General features: G+C 26.1%; 1 protein-coding gene and 1 long non-coding RNA gene across 4 annotated transcripts in view; one reads left to right on the forward strand and one right to left on the reverse strand.

Annotated features, from left to right (window-relative positions):
- LOC126905405 (uncharacterized) overlaps window positions 1-17,821 on the reverse strand; it is a 25,967-nt gene extending 8,146 nt beyond the window's left edge. The window contains exon 1 of the long non-coding RNA XR_007703993.1: window positions 17,661-17,821. This is a non-coding gene — a long non-coding RNA (uncharacterized LOC126905405). The remainder of the gene's footprint in view (window positions 1-17,660) is intronic.
- LOC126905386 (putative uncharacterized protein DDB_G0282133) lies at window positions 723-12,284 on the forward strand. 3 transcript variants are annotated; one of them, XM_050685044.1, is made up of 11 exons: window positions 724-896; window positions 1,375-1,431; window positions 2,074-2,384; window positions 3,086-3,686; window positions 4,521-4,658; window positions 5,750-5,848; window positions 8,826-8,953; window positions 9,094-9,218; window positions 10,486-10,620; window positions 10,713-10,933; window positions 11,150-12,284. In XM_050685044.1, exons 4-11 carry the CDS (start codon window positions 3,148-3,150, stop codon window positions 11,505-11,507), a joined length of 1,743 nt encoding a protein of 580 aa, XP_050541001.1. In that variant the 5' UTR covers window positions 724-896; window positions 1,375-1,431; window positions 2,074-2,384; window positions 3,086-3,147; the 3' UTR covers window positions 11,508-12,284. The 3 variants fall into 3 exon arrangements, with proteins under 3 accessions (XP_050540982.1, XP_050541001.1, XP_050540992.1); XM_050685025.1 differs by lacking the exon at window positions 2,074-2,384 and having other exon boundaries at window positions 723-896; XM_050685035.1 differs by lacking the exons at window positions 724-896; window positions 2,074-2,384 and adding an exon at window positions 1,192-1,306.
- Window positions 17,822-18,192: the final 371 nt, after the last annotated feature.

Below are 18,192 nucleotides of genomic sequence, written 5' to 3' on the forward strand. Positions count from 1 at the left end.
AAAAAAGTTGGATATAACGTTTGTCAATTGAATTAAATTACTTTATGTATTAAGAGATTTTCAAGAAAAAACACGAAATATTACAATTCATTCGTTTTTACAGTCTTAAGTAATTTTTTATACATATAAAAACAAAGACATTTAAAAATTGTATGTTATAGGTAAATAAAAAAAATTTCCAATCTACATTTTTTCAGCAATATAAATGAAAAATGACATTTATTTTAATAAAAAAGTGATTACTTCTATTATTAGATATCCTGAGCCGGACTACTCCTTCCACCTAGATATAAAGTAGTAATAAAATATCTTCTCAAATAACGGTTCAAAAGTTGTTATCGTACAGTAAGGATTTTATAAAGATTTAAGGGATATGAAAGGGGAAAATGAACAAGGTTAAAAATAAATAAACATACATAAATCAATACATTTTTGAAAAAAAAAAATTTCTGTTATCTCCCGTTACATATTTGGGGTTTTAAATTTCGATAATTGTTGTGTATTTTAGAGTTAGGAATTTTTAATATTTAAATTATACTACAAGGTTGAGACACTGAATAGAAAATATCTTGTCTATTTAATGGTCAAGACTAATTTTTAATTTTGGAGTAGGTGAATTTATAGTACCATTATTTTTTAAATTAATGACCAGTGCTGCCAACTTTCCAATGTATTGAGTTCTACAATTTAAAATTTTAACGGTTTTAAAAAAGTCAATTTTTAATAGATATGTATTCTTATCGCATTCGTCTTTTTTTCATTTAAGTAGAGTAAACTTTAGGGAGAATTCTGATGGCATCCTGAACTTTTTGGATTAATGCATCTTGTAATTCTCTGTTATGATTATTTTGGTTGTCTTAACAAAATTGCAGAGAGAAGTTAACAATTTTTTTAAAGTAACGTATAAAAATAGTTTAAGTCAATTTATGAGTCAAATAATACGTATATANTAACGTATAAAAATAGTTTAAGTCAATTTATGAGTCAAATAATACGTATATATTATTCAATAAAATATGATATCAGAAAAAGAATGAAAAATTGTGCTCTAATATATATATATATATATAGCTAATCTGGTTTTGATAATTTTAAAGTGTTGTATTTTTATTAAAATGTATTCTGCTATTTATGTTTAAAAAATCTGATATAAACTACAAAAATAATTTTTATTTAAACAAAAGATAAAGACTATGATATTAGGATATTGACCAGGTCTAATCAATGTACTCTTTGTATATTTAGAGCAGTGAACAAGATTTTGCACTAGATTACATCTTTTTCTAGTATAATATTTTGGCTAATGGTGATTTGTATATTTTAATGTCTGTTTATTATTAAATTCTAAAAAATAATTTTTGTTTACTTTTACAGTAATAAATTTTTGATTATTACAAATGGAAAGAATAAAAATAAAAAATCAAAGTAAAGGTGAGATTATTTTTATAAAGTGAATAATTTCTGATTAACATTGTTAAAATTGATATTTACTGATTATATATATGTATTATTACATTTTATATCCTAATCATTACTAAAAAATGTAATAAATAAATGTAAATGTCAGTAAAAATTTCTATTGAGATATGGGGTATTACTACTTAAACCAATCAGTTATTGAAAAATATTAATTAAAAAAAAATTTAAAGTAGAATTTTGAAAGAAGCTGAAATAATTTTAGCTTTTTTTTCTTTGTCTATTATAATTATTAATTCCCAATATTATATCTAAAATTTCCTTTATGTGAGGTTGTTTAATCATACTCCCATAAATAAATCATTATTTCTGCTTTCCTTGTAAACATATATTAACATTTTTATACTATATAATAGTTTTTGAAATAAACAATATAAATTTTGGTAATATTGTATAAATCTACTTTATACCCTTTTTTTTTTCAAAATTTTTTTTTTTTTTTTACGTTTGTTTTTTATGCAAATTAAGAATATGTAAAAAATTTTGAGTGGAATCGTGTGGGTCAAAAGTTATAGTGCTTTAAAATTGCGATTGTAGTTAAATAATATAGGTTATAAAAATCAATAATTTTTCTTTAAAGTTATTTTGTTTTTCTAGCTTAAAATTTTATTCCAACTTGAGAAGCATTTTTATAAACATAATATTAATGAAACATTGATACAGTGTTAAATGGTAAGTTTCAAGCAGAAGGTTGTCAACGGGTGGTCGTTTCATAAAACTAGCAAGTGTCGCAATCTGTTATCTTTATAACAATACATAGTGTGTATGTTAAGCATCGTTATGTACAACTATTTCAGGGAGTAATAAGGATATACTGTATTACTGTTGTGCAAAGTCGCACTCAAACCAACAAAGATGCAAATATTTTAAATAGTATTAAATTGAATACTAAAATTTCAATATCAATTGTAATTAAATTTTTTTATTATTTCTAACAAGTGTTATTTAGTATACCTAATATAGAGTAAAAACTTTTCTTTTCATGTTTTATTGAACAAACTACAAAGACATACCACATTGTGGTCTTTTTTTTTGCTCAACTTAAATTAATTGGGTTTCATGTAATTACGTAATCACTCATACCCATTTTTTTGTATTGTATACGAAAATTAAGTAATAGCTCTATGAAAAACCCATTTTTTTTTTTGTATTGCGAATTTTGGGAGGGAGGAAAGAAAAAATTGGAAAATTCTAATTTTTTCCAAATTATTTTTGGTTTTTATGTTTTTTTAAGAGAGAAAATTACTTATGAGTTACGTCATTGTTTCACAATATTTTCATGAAAAATAAACCCGAAAATTAACAAAAAAAAACCAATTTTGGAGCTATTTTTAATCTTATGACGTATAAACTTTAAAATGCTATAATTTTTGAACCAAAAGTTTCCCCCAATTTTTTCAAACACTTTTGAAAAAAAAAGGTGTCCCGTAAAGTAGATTTGTTCCGGTAATATAATTAATGTCATTTTAAATTATTAAATAAAAAAAAAATTATCCCCATATTAAACATAACTTACTGTATTTACTAATTATATATATTTTTTGATAATTGTAAATGTTAAACCTGCAAATATTGAATTTATTTTTGATTTTATTTATATATTTTCCAGAAAAATTGACATTATGTACCAGAGATAATAAAAATTCAGGAGAAAATATCAATAGAAATAATATGACATATTATAATAATGTTAATATTGATGAATTCTATTCTTCAGATTCTAGTATAGAATTAATTGATGTTTATAAATCTAAGACAACCCACTTAAATTCAAAAAACGATTTAGACAACACAAATTTTATTGAATATATTGATTTAACTAATAATGCAACCTTAAATTTGAAAAATAATGATAGTTATGCAAAATTTGATATTTTTAATATCAAAAAAAATTCAAGCATACAGGATTTGACTGTTAATAGTTCTAACTCTGAAGAAAGCTTTAAATCTGCTTCTAGTAGCAATTTAGAAAAAAAAAGTGATTATATAGCTTCAGTAAAATATCCTATTGTGTCGGAAAAAGAAAACAATTTAATTGACACTGAAAATAATTTTTCTACGCCTAATAAATTAGCTATTCAGCTAGATAGATTATCTGAATCTGCAAAGGTTTTGGATCGTTTATATGGTCGTCAATGGAGAAAAATTGATGGAATATTCAATATTCCAAAAAAAGACATTAAAAAAAAATTGTTTGAAAATGATAATGAGTAAGTTAACAACACTTGAAAAATTTATTTACATAGGTAATAATTTTAATTTTGGTTGTATAAAGACCTCATTGAAACTTTATGAAGTTACTACATATACATTAAAAATATCCACCTATTTCACTTGTGTGATATAAAATGTTTTTATTTACTACTTAAAACTCTTATTTCTATATATGAATATAAATACCAGATATGTCACAAAAATATGACCAATTCAATAACTTGATTTAATCAACATTTTACATTACTCTCTTTTTTTTTTTTTGTATTAATTATTTCACTTTTAGTTTATAGTTTTAATGTAATATATATTTTAATTTATGTAGAAATAGTAAAAAATTTTAAATGTACGTAAAATTTTTAAAAATAGCTATTTTGTGGAATAAACTTAAAGAAAACATTTGGTACCAATATATTTTATTAATGTTTTGTAGTTAAATTTCTAGAGTATTTTAAAGTTTGTAAATATTATAATTTGTTTATTTATATTTTATGGTTCCAAAAAATTAATAAAAATTTATAATTAAATAAATGTGATCATTTATAATATGATTTTTTCATGAAAAAATTGTATACCAATAACCAGTATTTAACTTAAAAATATTTTATATACTTTATCATTTTCTTTATAAAAAGTACTCACTTGGTGCTGTGAAATTTATGTAAAATAATTTTTATTTTACTAAAAAACTTTGAGTTAAATTAAATCATGAACTAATTGCATAACATAAGATTTGTAATGTTTACTTTTAAACTTTTTTTTATTCTCCATTGTATAGAAATTAAATTTTTAAAAATAACCATTTTAAATTTAAATATAATTTTTTTTAGAAATTCATCAGAATCAATAATTGACAGCAAATCTGAAAGTGAATCTTGCTATATAAATTATAAAGAAAAAGGAAAGGCGAATCTTACACCTACTAAAAATATTCAAAAAGAACTGGATCTTACTTCTGAAAGTTTTATGTAAAACAAATTTTTTTAAATTATTTATATCTGTACTCAAAAAGTAAAAGGATTTATTATTGCTTTTCAAGAAAAGCTTATAATTATTTTTTTTCTCATAAATCTCTACTAAAACTTCATTTAATTTATTAATAAATCTGTTAATATATATCATATTTTAAATAAATATCAAATGCACAGTGAAATTTTCCATGACAAAACACTAATTAGTGAAATTTAATGAATGTAAACTTTTTATCCTTCTGCTTATTAGGTACAGAAATAGTTTTCAAATTTTTTTTTTTTTATTGGGAGTTAATTTAATTTTTAATATTTTACTATAGTAATTTTTATGCTTGAAACCTAATTTCTTGTAAACTTCACTAAAAAAATCATTTTAAAATAACTTTTAGTATATCTCTTCTTTTTTCTCGCCTTAATCCCAACTACTTAGGGTTGGCCATCGTTATTCTAAACTTCTACTTGACACGATCACCTACATTATCTGCACTCACATCAGCCAACCTCATAACGCATTCAATTACATCCCTCCATCTCTTTTTTGGTCTTCCTCTACCTCTTCTTCCTTCAACACTCATTTCTATAACTGTTCTTACCGCTTCCGATTCCTCTCTCATAACATGAATAAATCATATCTTAGTTTATTTTCTTTCATCTTATCTATGATTGACATTACACTTATACTCCCTCTTATACGTTTGTTCCTTATCCTATCTTCTCTAGTCACTCTACTCGTCTATCTAAGCATTCTCATCTCTGCTATACTTTCTTGTGAACCGCCCAACACTATGAACCATAAGTCATTGTTGATCTCACTACAGTCTTATAGAATTTACCTTTCAGCCTCATTGGAATTCTTTTATCACATAACAGACCAGACACTTCTTTGCTAAATTAAAGAAAGGAAATAATCCTTTGTTTACTTTTTTTTTATGCACTTAGTTCTCCCTAATTTTTATGTGTAGCTAAACTGTAATGTATACCATAATTTTGAATTACCTTTTAATTTTCAATAATATTACCAAATAATAACTTTAAATTTAATAATTACTATCAAAGTTTCAATGTTAATATTTGTTTAATGATTATAGGAACATCAGTCTTTCAGACGCTAGAATCGATTTTAATTTTTCAAATAAACAAGATGATGTTATTCCATTATCATCTACTTTAAATAAATCTGGCTCACTGTAAGTAATAAAACAAACTAACAATATCATATTTTTATTATTAATATGATTACAACATGTTATAGCTTCGATGCGATGCTGAGAAGGTATTAATTTTACTGTTTTTTTTTTTTTTTATGTCTGTTACCACTCAATCTCAGCTCTCACTACACATATTTTGATGAAAAATATGTCAAAAGATCACAAATCCTATCTAGTCGTAGACATTACCCTCAAAATTTGAAAAAAAAATTCCCTCGTTCCATGTAAACGGAAAAATCCCCCAAAAAATTACAAATTTAAAAATGGCTAATTTTCAACATTTTGTCAAATTTTTTTACTTAAAAGTGCCATAACTTTTTTAAAAATAACCGAATGATTATATATTTGTCTTTTATAGATACCTTAGGTATTTTATATATTTTTGTGAACATTTGACTCTTTACCAGCCCACAGGATGGGTTTCAAAATGGNTGTGAACATTTGACCCTTTAACAGCCCAAAGGATGGGGTTTCAAAATGGTAACTTTTTTACAAAAAATTAACTTTTTCAACTTAACTTTTGAAAATGTTCCGGAAAGACTGACACTTTTATATATACCTTAAATTAAAGCTAATGTAATATACTTTAATTTGAAAAAAAAAAATTTGACCTCTGCATTTTTCTTCATGGTGAAAATGACTACCATATTCAAAAATATGCTCTTTTTGTATTAAAATTCTGGGTTTTGTATTTTATTTTATTTTAAAATACATAACAAGAAGGGGAGTACACTGATTTCGATAAATATTATATAAATAAAATTGATATAGCATAGAAAGTTCTTGTTCATATTAAAATTATTTTACTATATTTTAGGTTTTAGCTTCGATGCAAAGCTAAGAAGGTATTTTTTTGTGACTATCATTTATTTTTTTTGCTTTAATATGACCTACTTTTTTCAACGATACGTCAAATGACTACAATTTGTATCTAGTTGAAAATATTACACATAAAAATTGAAAAAAAACTCTAATTTATCAATTAAACAATTACTTATCCCACGTTCTCCATACAGACAATTAAAATCATTTATAATGTTTTCAAAGTATTTATTGACGCATTAAGTTCGATATGATAGGTTTCAAATACAAAATGAAATCATTTTACTTTGTAATTTAATAATTTTTTTACTCTAATTGTGTATGCTACTATTAGACTATAATATTCCAAATTTGTCGGTAACATGTTGCTATATAAATCATTTCTAAAAAAAATGATTATTAGTTTCTCCTGAATTAACAATGGATTTTTACAATTATAATCAAATTTTATAATACGCCCAATTGAGTAAATTTTTTTAACAACTTTGTTTTTATAGATTCATTTAGTTAAAGTAAATTATTAAAATTAAGTTCTGAATATTTCAATTGCAGAATCTTTTTAAACACCAAAAGTTATTAGGAAATGATTACTATTACTTCTATTTAAGTATCTATTACAATAAAAATGCAAAAAAATATTGAGTTATTCTGATAAATTTACTATAAATAGTATTTATAAAATTTTAAAACTGCATATTAATCCTAACAATATAATTTTTATAATTCCCATAAAGTTTTCTATTTAATGATGTCAATTTCAAACTTGCCAATTGAACTAAAGGTATGGTAAAATAAATGATTTTTTATTTTACTTTAAACATTCACAGAATCAACTTTAAGTGATTAAAAAAGTAGGTTAAATATGTCATTTTCCTTATTTTTAACATAATAATAATCAAAATCAGTATTAATTTAAAACAATATTTTTTTGTTCTTAATTACTTTTTTTTATATGCAAATACTTATTTTTTAATAATAAGTAATAATATTAAAACTTAGAAGTAATAGAAAAAGTTTAATTGTGCATTTGAAAACATCACAAAAAGTTGATTTAGAAAAGTATATTTTTGTTTCTGATGAAAGTTCCTTGTAGTCTAGTGAGTTTATTCATAAGTAACAAAAATTTTTTATTAAAAAGTATTGCATCAATCCCTTTAAATTTTTATACACGTTAAAAGTAAAGAAATATACAACTCCTTTTTATTTTTATAATATCTCTGTAAAAATGACAATAATATGTTATTGAATATCAATTTCATACTAAATTTAATTAGTATTTATTCATATGTTATATTTTTAAATCAAAGAACCACTAATCAGGATATAATTAAGGAAATAAATGTTGATGTTGCTTTTGTAATTATCCACCAAGTTCTTGTAATTAAACACTATATACAGATTTGCATTGAAGAATTTCATATGATAGTGATTTTAATCACTGTCAGATATTATCTATACTTGTCTTAACTATCCTACTTTCACACTGTGTTGTGCCCCATTGTGCTACCCATTTTTTTGTGCTTATCAAAATGAGCTGTGTAAAATTTGGGTCCAATGTTTTATGGTTATCCCTGCCTCTGGGCTTCTTAAGTTTATTTGATGTTACAATTTTAATAGAAATAAAAGATTTATTTGATTACTTTTTTTTTTTACTTATCTATACTTTTCCCATCTATGCCACGTCCACACTATGCCTCGTTTTCATTTTAGTATGATCATAATCATTCAAAACGGCTACATACTTATTTAAAATTTATAACTAATAAAATTTTATTTATGGTATCAGAAGAAAATTTGGAATCCTTTAGTTAATTTATAAAATTGAATTATATTTACTTAATATATTGAATAGCATATCAAATATTAAACTTAAATGATATAAGGTATCAAAGTAAATATTAAATGAATTTCAAAAAAAAAAGTACCTTATATTATATTTAATTAATTATTCTAGTTTTATAATTATTATTTATATATTTATGTCTTACGTCCTCTTTTAAGATCTATTGTTCATGCCAGAAAGCATAGAAAATCTACTTAGCTTATTGCAATAGTATCTAACCTCTGTACTTATACAACGAGGCACGATGCATTAAGCAAAGTAAGCAACAAATGTAGAAATCTTTTTTTATAGAATATTTCCAAAAAAAAACAAGACCCAAGAAATTTGTTTGTTAAGCAAGCCATTACCAAAAAAAGAATTGAAAAATGTTAAATCAGAAAATAGTGATTCAATGCTGTCTTTTCTTAGTTCACTCTCATGTAAGGATCATTAACTTAATTATTTGCATATTCAAATATTTTTTAATTAAATTATTTCATAAATACAAATATCTGTTGTTTTTTAGCATCCTTTTTTCATAAATGCATAACAGTTTTAATTTTTTTTTTTTTTTTCATAGGTTATAACGGCTCATTAAAATGTCACCCTGAAGCTGAAAAATATAAATTTAAATTTAAAAAGAACAAAGATGACTTAGTATCTGCATTATTTGATTTGTTCAATAAAGAAGTGTTTGAAAATAAGGTATTTATTTAACTTATAAAAAGTTTAATAATGATTAGATCCATCTATCTCCCAAACTTAACATGTGAAAGAGGGCCACCCCTCTTTCACATGTTAGGGAGACAAAGAAGGTTCTAATCTAAGCCAATTATGGACGAGACGGATATTATTTATTAATAGAAAAAATATCTAAAAACTTTTTAAATATAAATGTTAAATTAGTAGGTTAAAAAGCTTAGTGGTTTACAATTCATTAATTATATAATTCTACTAATTATTTTAATTTACAATATAATATAATACTTCCAACTAAATAGTAATTGATATATTTTATTTCTATTGTAAAATTTTATCCCCCTGTATATATAAAACATTTTAATTAGTATAATATTTTGTTTTATTAGTTGTAAGTTTCCTTCGTCTGTACTTCTGGTGGTTTTCATATTAATAATTTTTTATTGTTTTTTCATTAAGTGTATTTTCATGACTGTTTTTTTTTTTCCCATAAAGTGCTATACTGTAAGAATTAAAGTTTTCTTAAATAGTTCATATGTACAACTTTTATCAGCGCTATATTGCTTCAATATGATTCTGATCAAAATCTATCCACCACAATAAGTGAATCAAGCTCATTTTTATATGCACAACCTCATGCAATAATTCCATAATTTAATATTAATTGTACAATAGCAAAATAAACAATTATAATATTGTTAACATCTATAATTTGACACAATTCCTTAGAGATATAAAAACATTTTCTCATATGCATTATTAAATTTTCATAGTGAAAAATCCACTTCAGGTGTTCATCAAATAATACTATTTAATATTATGTAAATTTTATTCTACCTAATACTAACAGTTATTCTGGATATATTTGGACTTTGTTACAATAGATATACATAGACAGTAATTGATATATCAACTATTTCAACTGCGTTTTCCAGACTATTTTATTTTTAACAAAACAAAATATTTAAAAATATATATACGTTTTATAATGCTATAAATAAAATATTATATTTAAATGGTATCTATTGCATATATTGTGTAAAAATACTCTAAAATATTTAAAACCTTTATTTAGCTATTCTATAATTTGTTAATGGCATGTTGTCCAAGGTTATTAAAAATTTAAATACTATTATTGTGACCATAGAAATCATTTAAAAACAGCATTATTCTTTGTCAGATTTTAAAATATTTTTCAAACTCTTAAATTAGTAGTTACTTAATAGTTGTTAAGTTTTACAAAATGAACATTTATTAAACTTTTTGATTTTAGCTTCCTGATGATATGAATTTTAAATGGAATGCACGATTAAGAACAACTGCTGGAGCTTGTTTTAATAGACGTTCAGTAAAAATTAATGAAAATTTAGATTGTGTTCGAATTTCCCGAATTGAGCTTTCTTCAAAGGTAATGTATTTAAATAATACTTTCTAATAATTTTCTATTAAAAATAATAAATGCACTTATAATATTTTCAAGGTTTTTTTTTTTTTGTGCAGATAATTGACACCGCTGAAAGACTGAGGGATACATTGATTCATGAACTTTGCCATGCTGCTTGTTGGATATTTAATGGTGTAGCTGAAGGCCATGGACCAGCTTGGAAAAGTTGGGCAAATAAAGCAATGAAAAGATTCCCTGAGTTGCCAATTATTAAAAGATGTCATAGTTATGCAATTCAAACAAAATATACTTATAAATGCATGAAATGTGGTTATAGGTATATTGCTCTAAGTTAATTGCTTTATAAATACAATTAAACCATATTTTTAAATATTTTGTTTAGATAATATTTTTAAATTATAAACTGAAATTGAATTTGACTTAAACTTAAAAAAGTGTATAATACCATATTTTATATGGGGAAATGATGTATTTAAAAAAAAAAATGTACTATTAAAATTTAAAATCAATAAACTTTTTGTTTGCATTTCAGTATTGGACGACATTCCAAATCATTAAATTTGGAAAGAAAAAGATGTGGTTACTGTTATGGAGAATTTGAATTGATTGTCAATAAAATGAATAAAAATCCAACTGTTAATATTAATTTGCAAGGTCTTCAAACTGATCCTCTAAAAGAATTGTATAAAATAGATGATAAGCCACAAACTAATAAACTTCCACGAAAGCCATCTAAGTTCGCAATTTTTGTAAAAGAAAATTATGGAAAAGCAAAACGAGAAAATCCACTTTTAAAACATGGTGAAATCATGAAAATTCTTGGATCTCAATTTTCAGTAGCTAAAACTTTAACACCTGATGATATATTTGACAGATTACTTGATAGTTAATTAATTGTTCCATATATATAATTTGACAATATTAATTATTAGAGCGAAATTTATTGATATTTATATTGATTTTTTATATAAGTACTAATTAAAAAAATATATGAAAAATAAATAATTTATATATATATAGTGATTATAATAGGAGTATTAAAAAACAATTTTTCTTGTAAAACTCAACTAAAACTGCTAATTTAGTTTATCAATATTTTTGTTTATATAATGTATAAACAAATGATGATATATTATATCATCAACCTCATTTCATGTACTTTATAATACCCTCCTACACTTATAGTTTTTTTTTTTAATAAACTATTTTTTCATTATTTGATGAGCTTAGGTCATATTATTGAAAGATTAAATATTTTCTTGAAACAAACAAAGAAATTATAATTAAGCTATCAGTAAGTTTAAATCAATGCCTGAGAGGCAAAAGTTCTATTTCCACTTTTTAAAGTACTATCTTATAAACTTTTACTGTGTGTATTTTCACCTCTCTTATGCTCTTCATTTTAATAAAATGATATAATCGCGTTCATTTAATATAAATTTGAAAAAAAATCTTTATGTGTAGGAGGGTATTAAAAAGTATGCATGTGAAATCACTTTACATTTGAAATGAGGTTGATGATATAATATATCATCATTTGTTTATACGATTATAAAGTCAAGACATGTCGAGGTTTGTAATTAGCCATTAAGCCAAAAAAAAAATAGATGTAAAATTATTTATGTTATTTTTAAAAATATAATCCAAATAATTTTTGGAACTATGAATATTAGACTTGGGATATACTGGAAAACTTGCCATGACCCGATGGATTAATAAAATCTGTATTAATAATAAAATCATGACTTTATGGTACTACAAAATCTATACTTAATAAAAATAAGAAATATTAAATCAAATTAATAATTGACTTAAGTTTCAAAACTAAATTAATAAGTAAGTAGTCAATTTAAAAGCATCATGATTTTCTACTTGGGAAGCTACTACTAATTACATTTAAATTTGTTTTCAAAAGTTCTATTTAAAAATAATTAACTTGTGATAGTCACACTTGATTAAGGGTGGATTGACTTCTTTAGTGCGGTCTGAAAATTATATTTTTAATAGCAAAAAAAAAAAATCCTTAATTAAATTTTTTTTTAAATAATTTATTCATAATTTTTAAACAGGCCATAAGAAATCTCATGATTTACCAGTTCACCCTTGTCTTTGATATAAATATATGTCTAATGATTAGATTATATAAGGTCGATCTTAATAAATGTAAAAAATTTTTGGTTTAACAAGATTTTAATCGTTAACAGCAACATTTTATTTTTATGAAAACATGATATTTTAAAAATTCTGTTTGGATAAATTTACTGTCTCATAAAAAAGTGGGGGTATGCTAAAAAAAATTGTTAGTTTTTACGACCGACAATAACAATATAGGTAATTTACATCCCGTAAAATTTGGTAAAGTTATCACAAAATCATATAGACATTCNAATGTGGGTCAATTGTTTGTCATAATCTTATTATTTATATGTACTTTATATTGATTCTATTGAAATGTGTTATTTCAAGGTAGGCGGTGTGTTCGCGCTCGTTATCACGCGATTAAGCGATACCAATAATAATGATGGTTGCCGACCAATATAAGATCAGTTATGCTCGATATACGTACGCGCGCGGACAAATCGTCAGCTTACAATAAAATATTTAATAAAAAGATACAGTCCACAATTAATAAACATTCGTAGTTATCAATTTATTTATTATACATATTGAACCAGACGCAACATCCAATGCCAATTCTTTTCTTATCTTTCCCTACCACTATGAAAATGGATTAAACACCTCTATTCCAAGCACTCTTTTATATAGTTTAGGTATTATTCGTTTAGACACCAATGTTTCGGATTTTGATTTCTGAGATGGTCTTGAGTCCTCTGTCGAAGTTATTTCTTTCAGAAGATTAAACTCTAAGCGAGACAACCTACTTGTGCTCTCGCCACTTGTCGAATTGAAATTTTTGGCTCCGTCCTCACCTAAACATCTAACTATTTACAAGGTTATTTTCGACATTTCTCCAAGTGTACGCAGTCCCGTCCAATACGCCAAAAGTCTTCGATTTGGACACACTCAATAATTCTGCCACAGCAAAGAACGCTGTGGCCACTGCGGTCCGACAAATAATGCTTCTACATGTCTGTTCAAAGCAACCTTCCCACCCTCATGTATATTCTGTAAATTGAACCACCCCTCAACTGATCGCTCTTGCGCCGAATGGACCATCCAAAAGGACATAAAAAAAATGATGGCCACTAACAACGTGTCCTATTCTGAAGCTGCTCAAATTAAACGCTCTGGTATCGTCAACCCTGCTTACTTTTGCCAGTATGGTAAATAAAAATAGTATTTGTAATGATACTACTAAAAATATACAACATGTGCAGTCAACTAGCCCTCATCCTCATTCCAATTACACCTATAGTATTCCCTTCCCCCTTCATCACACAAACTTAAAAAAAAAATTATAATAATAATAAGTCTCTCTCCCAACTTCCATTTTCTCAATCTCTTAACTAGGTTTCCTCTTTCCCTAATGATATTTTTTTTAATTAAATAGTTTCTATTAACTCTTCTCATCATAATAACAATGTTTGGATTCCTTCTTTTATAGATCAACTTTCCCATTCACTTATTCAAAATCCTAACTCATAATCTTCCTTAGAATCGCTCCGCTCTATTATTGAATCATCTCTCCTTAATTCGAAACCTTGCGACTGATAAAAAATTTTCCTCCTTCCCCTATTTGGTGGAACTCTACATGTACGGCCGCTGTTAAAGAACGCTCAGTTTTTTTCTGTCAGTACAGATCCTCCGGTTCTATTTCTGTCTTTCTTGCTTATCAACGTATACGATCTTCCACCGCTCGCACTCTAAAATATGCTAAAAAAAATGCTTGTCATTCATTTTGTTCTTCCCTTAATCACTCTACATCTATTCAGGAGCTTTGGCTAGTTGCCAAAAAATTTTAAAACTACATTAATCGTCGCCCAGTTTTCCTAAATGAATCTTGGTTTCCTTCGTTTTGTAATAAAGTTGCGCCATCTGGCATCCCTTCTCACGAAGAATTAACACCTTCATCTTTTCCTACCTCCAGTTCATTCAATATTTCCATACATCCTTTAACTATGCCCTTCACTGCCAAATAGTTATCCTTTGCAATTCATTCTCGTTCCTCTTTAGCGTCCGGTCTGGACGGTATCTCTCCTTTGCTACAAAAAAAATCTCCCTTAATTAGGCTTGGACATTCTCCTATCAATCTTAAACTCTTTATGGACCAACTGCCTTACCAACCTCCTGGAAAAAATTTCACGTCATTCCTATCCCCAAACCTAATTCTTCCCTCTTGCTTTTCGACCTATTGCCCTCTCCTCGTCTCTCTGTAAAATAGTAGAATACATATTAAAAATAATCTCATCCCGAATAACCTATTCGATTTTAGGAGAGGCTTAAGCACTATGGAGTGTCTATCTTCCTTTATAAGATCCATATATGGCTCCTTTTGCAAAAAAAAATTCCTTTCAGCAAAATTTATAGATATCAAGGGCGCATTCGACTAAGTCCATATTCCTACTCTTTTAAAACGCTATTAAACTACCCACTTCTCTTTGTAATGTTTATTTCCTCACTTTTTTCTCATCGCTTCCCACACTTCTCCTCCCCTTCCGGGGTTTCTATTTCTCGTTCTTCTTTTCGTAAGCTTCCACAAGTGAGCTGTCTTAGTCCCATTCTTTTCAATATATGTATGAGTACTATCAGTAATGACCTCTCCTCTCACGGCTTCTCCTCCCTCTTTTATCCTGATGATATTGTCCTTTTTTCTTCGGATAATCACTTGATCACTCTGTAGCTAATCTCGACGACTCTTTATCCATACTCTACCAAAACCTTCTTTCTTCTTACTTCACCCCACCTCCTGAAAAGAATCAATTTATTATTTTTACCAGAAAACATTGACCTCTCTCTATCCCTATAGTCACTTTAAATGGTTATTTAATACCCCCCTCCAATACTGTTACTTAGGACTTATCTTAGATACCAAGTTAAAATGAGTTCCTCATTTCCAGTTCCTTTTTTCTTTTGAATCGCGCTGGTCTAATTTTTTCCGTTGTATTACTGGGACATCTTGGAAATCCCACCCCTCTTCCCTTTTATTAATTTTTAACTCTATTATTCGCGCTAAGATTGACTACGGTTCATTTCTTTTCTCCTCTGCATCATTTTGTCACCGTAATAAGCTTAATTCAGTAATGGCTTTTTGCTTAAGCTCAATTTTAGGCGCCCTTCCTTCTACTCTTGTTCCCAGCCTCGAAATTGAATGCTGTTGTCCTCCTATCGAAATTAGAAGCCGTCTTTTAGCGGGCAAATTTCTCCTAAAATCTATTTTCTGTCCTAAACCCTCAATATTTAATCTTTTTAAAACCGTTCGCCAACTCTGGCGTTATTTCCCCAAATCTCTTCCTATCCTTGCTTCTATATGTTCTTCATTTTCTCCTCTCACTAATCATATCCAGAAGTCCTATAGTCGTCTCATTTATAACTGTCCATACGAGGCCTTAATCATCACCCTTTCCGTTCATGTTCTAACTAATTTCCTAGGCTTCTCACCTTATAACCTTCAATTCCTTTCTTCGACCATTATTAATAATTTATTCTCTCACTATATTTCTACAAAGTTTCCCAACTCTCGTCTGATTTTTACTGATGGGTCTGCCTCATTAGCCAAAACTTAATATCTCCTTTTGCATTAACCTGCATCCCCTTTCTTCGTCTATTGTCAATGCACTTCGCTACATTCTGTTTCTCTTGATACCTCTTTTCTCATTTGCTCAGATACGCAGGCTCAGGCACGTAGCCAGAAAATGTTTATTGGAGAGGCCAACAATTTTGGGCCCTTATATCATTTTCCATTATTTGTTTCCCATGAAATGCTTGTGGGGGGCTCCCTCTACTCCTCCTTAGACAGTATCCCATTCTATGAATCTTATAAGTTCAAAATTTGTGTTTATTTTTAAAAAATTAGTGGATAATTCCAAAAGTTACATGATCAAGATTTTTTTTTTTAATTTATAGTATGTAACATAAGCTTTAATTTGACATGTGTTTAAAAAACGTACTATTTCCGGAACATTTTCAAAATTTAAGTTGAAAAAATTGACTATTGTGAAAAAGTTGCTATTTTTAATACTATTTTACTTACTCCCCTGTGGACGAATAAAGGATTAAATTTAAAAAAAAATTCTATCAAATGAAAGAAAAATACCTAAGGTTTCAATATAAAAATATACTATTTTGATTTATTAACATTTCAATAAGTTATGGCAGTTTTAAGTACAAAAAAACACAGCACAGGGATGATGTGGCATAGTTGGATCAAGTATAATGATATCTGACAGTGATTAAAATCACTATAAAAAAAAAACGCTTCGATGCAAATCTTTAGATAGTGTTTAATTTTAAAAAATTGGTTGATTACTCCAAAAGCTACATGATCTGCTAGTTCCTTATTAATATCTTGATTAAGATAAAGTATATGTCGAACGAGAAAGGGATTATTAAAAAATTTTATTTCTCATAAAAAAATTGTGTTGAAAAAAATATAGCATTATAAAGTTAAACATGTAGAATACAAAATCGAGAATTTTCACACAAAAATAGTATTAGGTTACCATTTTCCCCGTGAAGACAAAATAAAGTCCGAAATTTTTTTAAATAAAAAAGTACATTACATTAGCTTTAATTTAAGATATAGATAAAAGTGTCAGACTGTCCGGGACATTTTAAAAATTTAAGTGAAAAAAGTTAATATTTTGTGAAAAAGTTGTCATTTTAAATCCCACCGTGGGCAGGTAAAGGATCAGATTTATAAAAAAAATACGATACGATTTGTGATCTTTTGACGTATCATTGAAAGAAATCGGTTCGGTGAGACTGAGAAAAAGTTGTAACAGACACAAAAAAAAAATTAAAAAACACATCATAGTAAAACCATTACCTTCTCAGCTTCGCATCGAAGCTAATAAAATAATGATGTGAACATAAGCTGATTTAATTTTTCAACTTTTAAGCTATTAAGAAAAAATAATTTATACCTAAATACTAATAACAAATAAGTTATAAAAATTTTTAAAATAAATATAAATTATTAACAATGTAAAATTTATTTTATTTAAAATTAAAAACAATTCCTGCCTTATTTTAGTCAGATTTTTATTACCATTATTTAGAGCACGCAAATAACAAATTAACAAAAACAAATAAATTACCTATTGTAACTACTAAATTATAAAAAAAGAAACAAATTAAAGATAAGATTTATCAAAAAAATTTTCATGGAGTATACTCTATCGAATTTTGTAATCAACTAGATTCTAATCAATGCAGATACTTGGTAGTTTGTTATCATTTTTTGGATCAGAGTTAAAAAAAATTTACATACAACCACGTTTGGAGTAACTACTATTCCATTTATTATTACGTCTAGAATGTCATCTTTTTCAAATAACGTTTTCTATGAATATAAAAGTGAAAATACAGCCATAATAATAACTATATTATTCAATAGTAATCACAAATTAATAATAATTTCAATGTATATAAGGCCTAGCACGTTTTTGATAATTC

Source organism: Daktulosphaira vitifoliae, unplaced genomic scaffold (genome assembly GCF_025091365.1).
Source record: "Daktulosphaira vitifoliae isolate Bord-2020 unplaced genomic scaffold, ASM2509136v1 Scaffold_1, whole genome shotgun sequence".
Lineage (NCBI taxonomy): Eukaryota > Metazoa > Arthropoda > Insecta > Hemiptera > Phylloxeridae > Daktulosphaira > Daktulosphaira vitifoliae.

Excerpts from the sequence above, each read along its gene's own strand:
- LOC126905386 (XM_050685025.1), top strand. The coding sequence starts at position 1,398 with ATGGAAAGAATAAAAATAAAAAATCAAAGTAAAG. Across the intron at positions 4,659-5,749 it reads CTTACTTCTGAAAGTTTTAT|GAACATCAGTCTTTCAGACG; the intron begins GTAAAACAAATT and ends TAATGATTATAG. Across the intron at positions 10,934-11,149 it reads TGCATGAAATGTGGTTATAG|TATTGGACGACATTCCAAAT; the intron begins GTATATTGCTCT and ends TTTGCATTTCAG.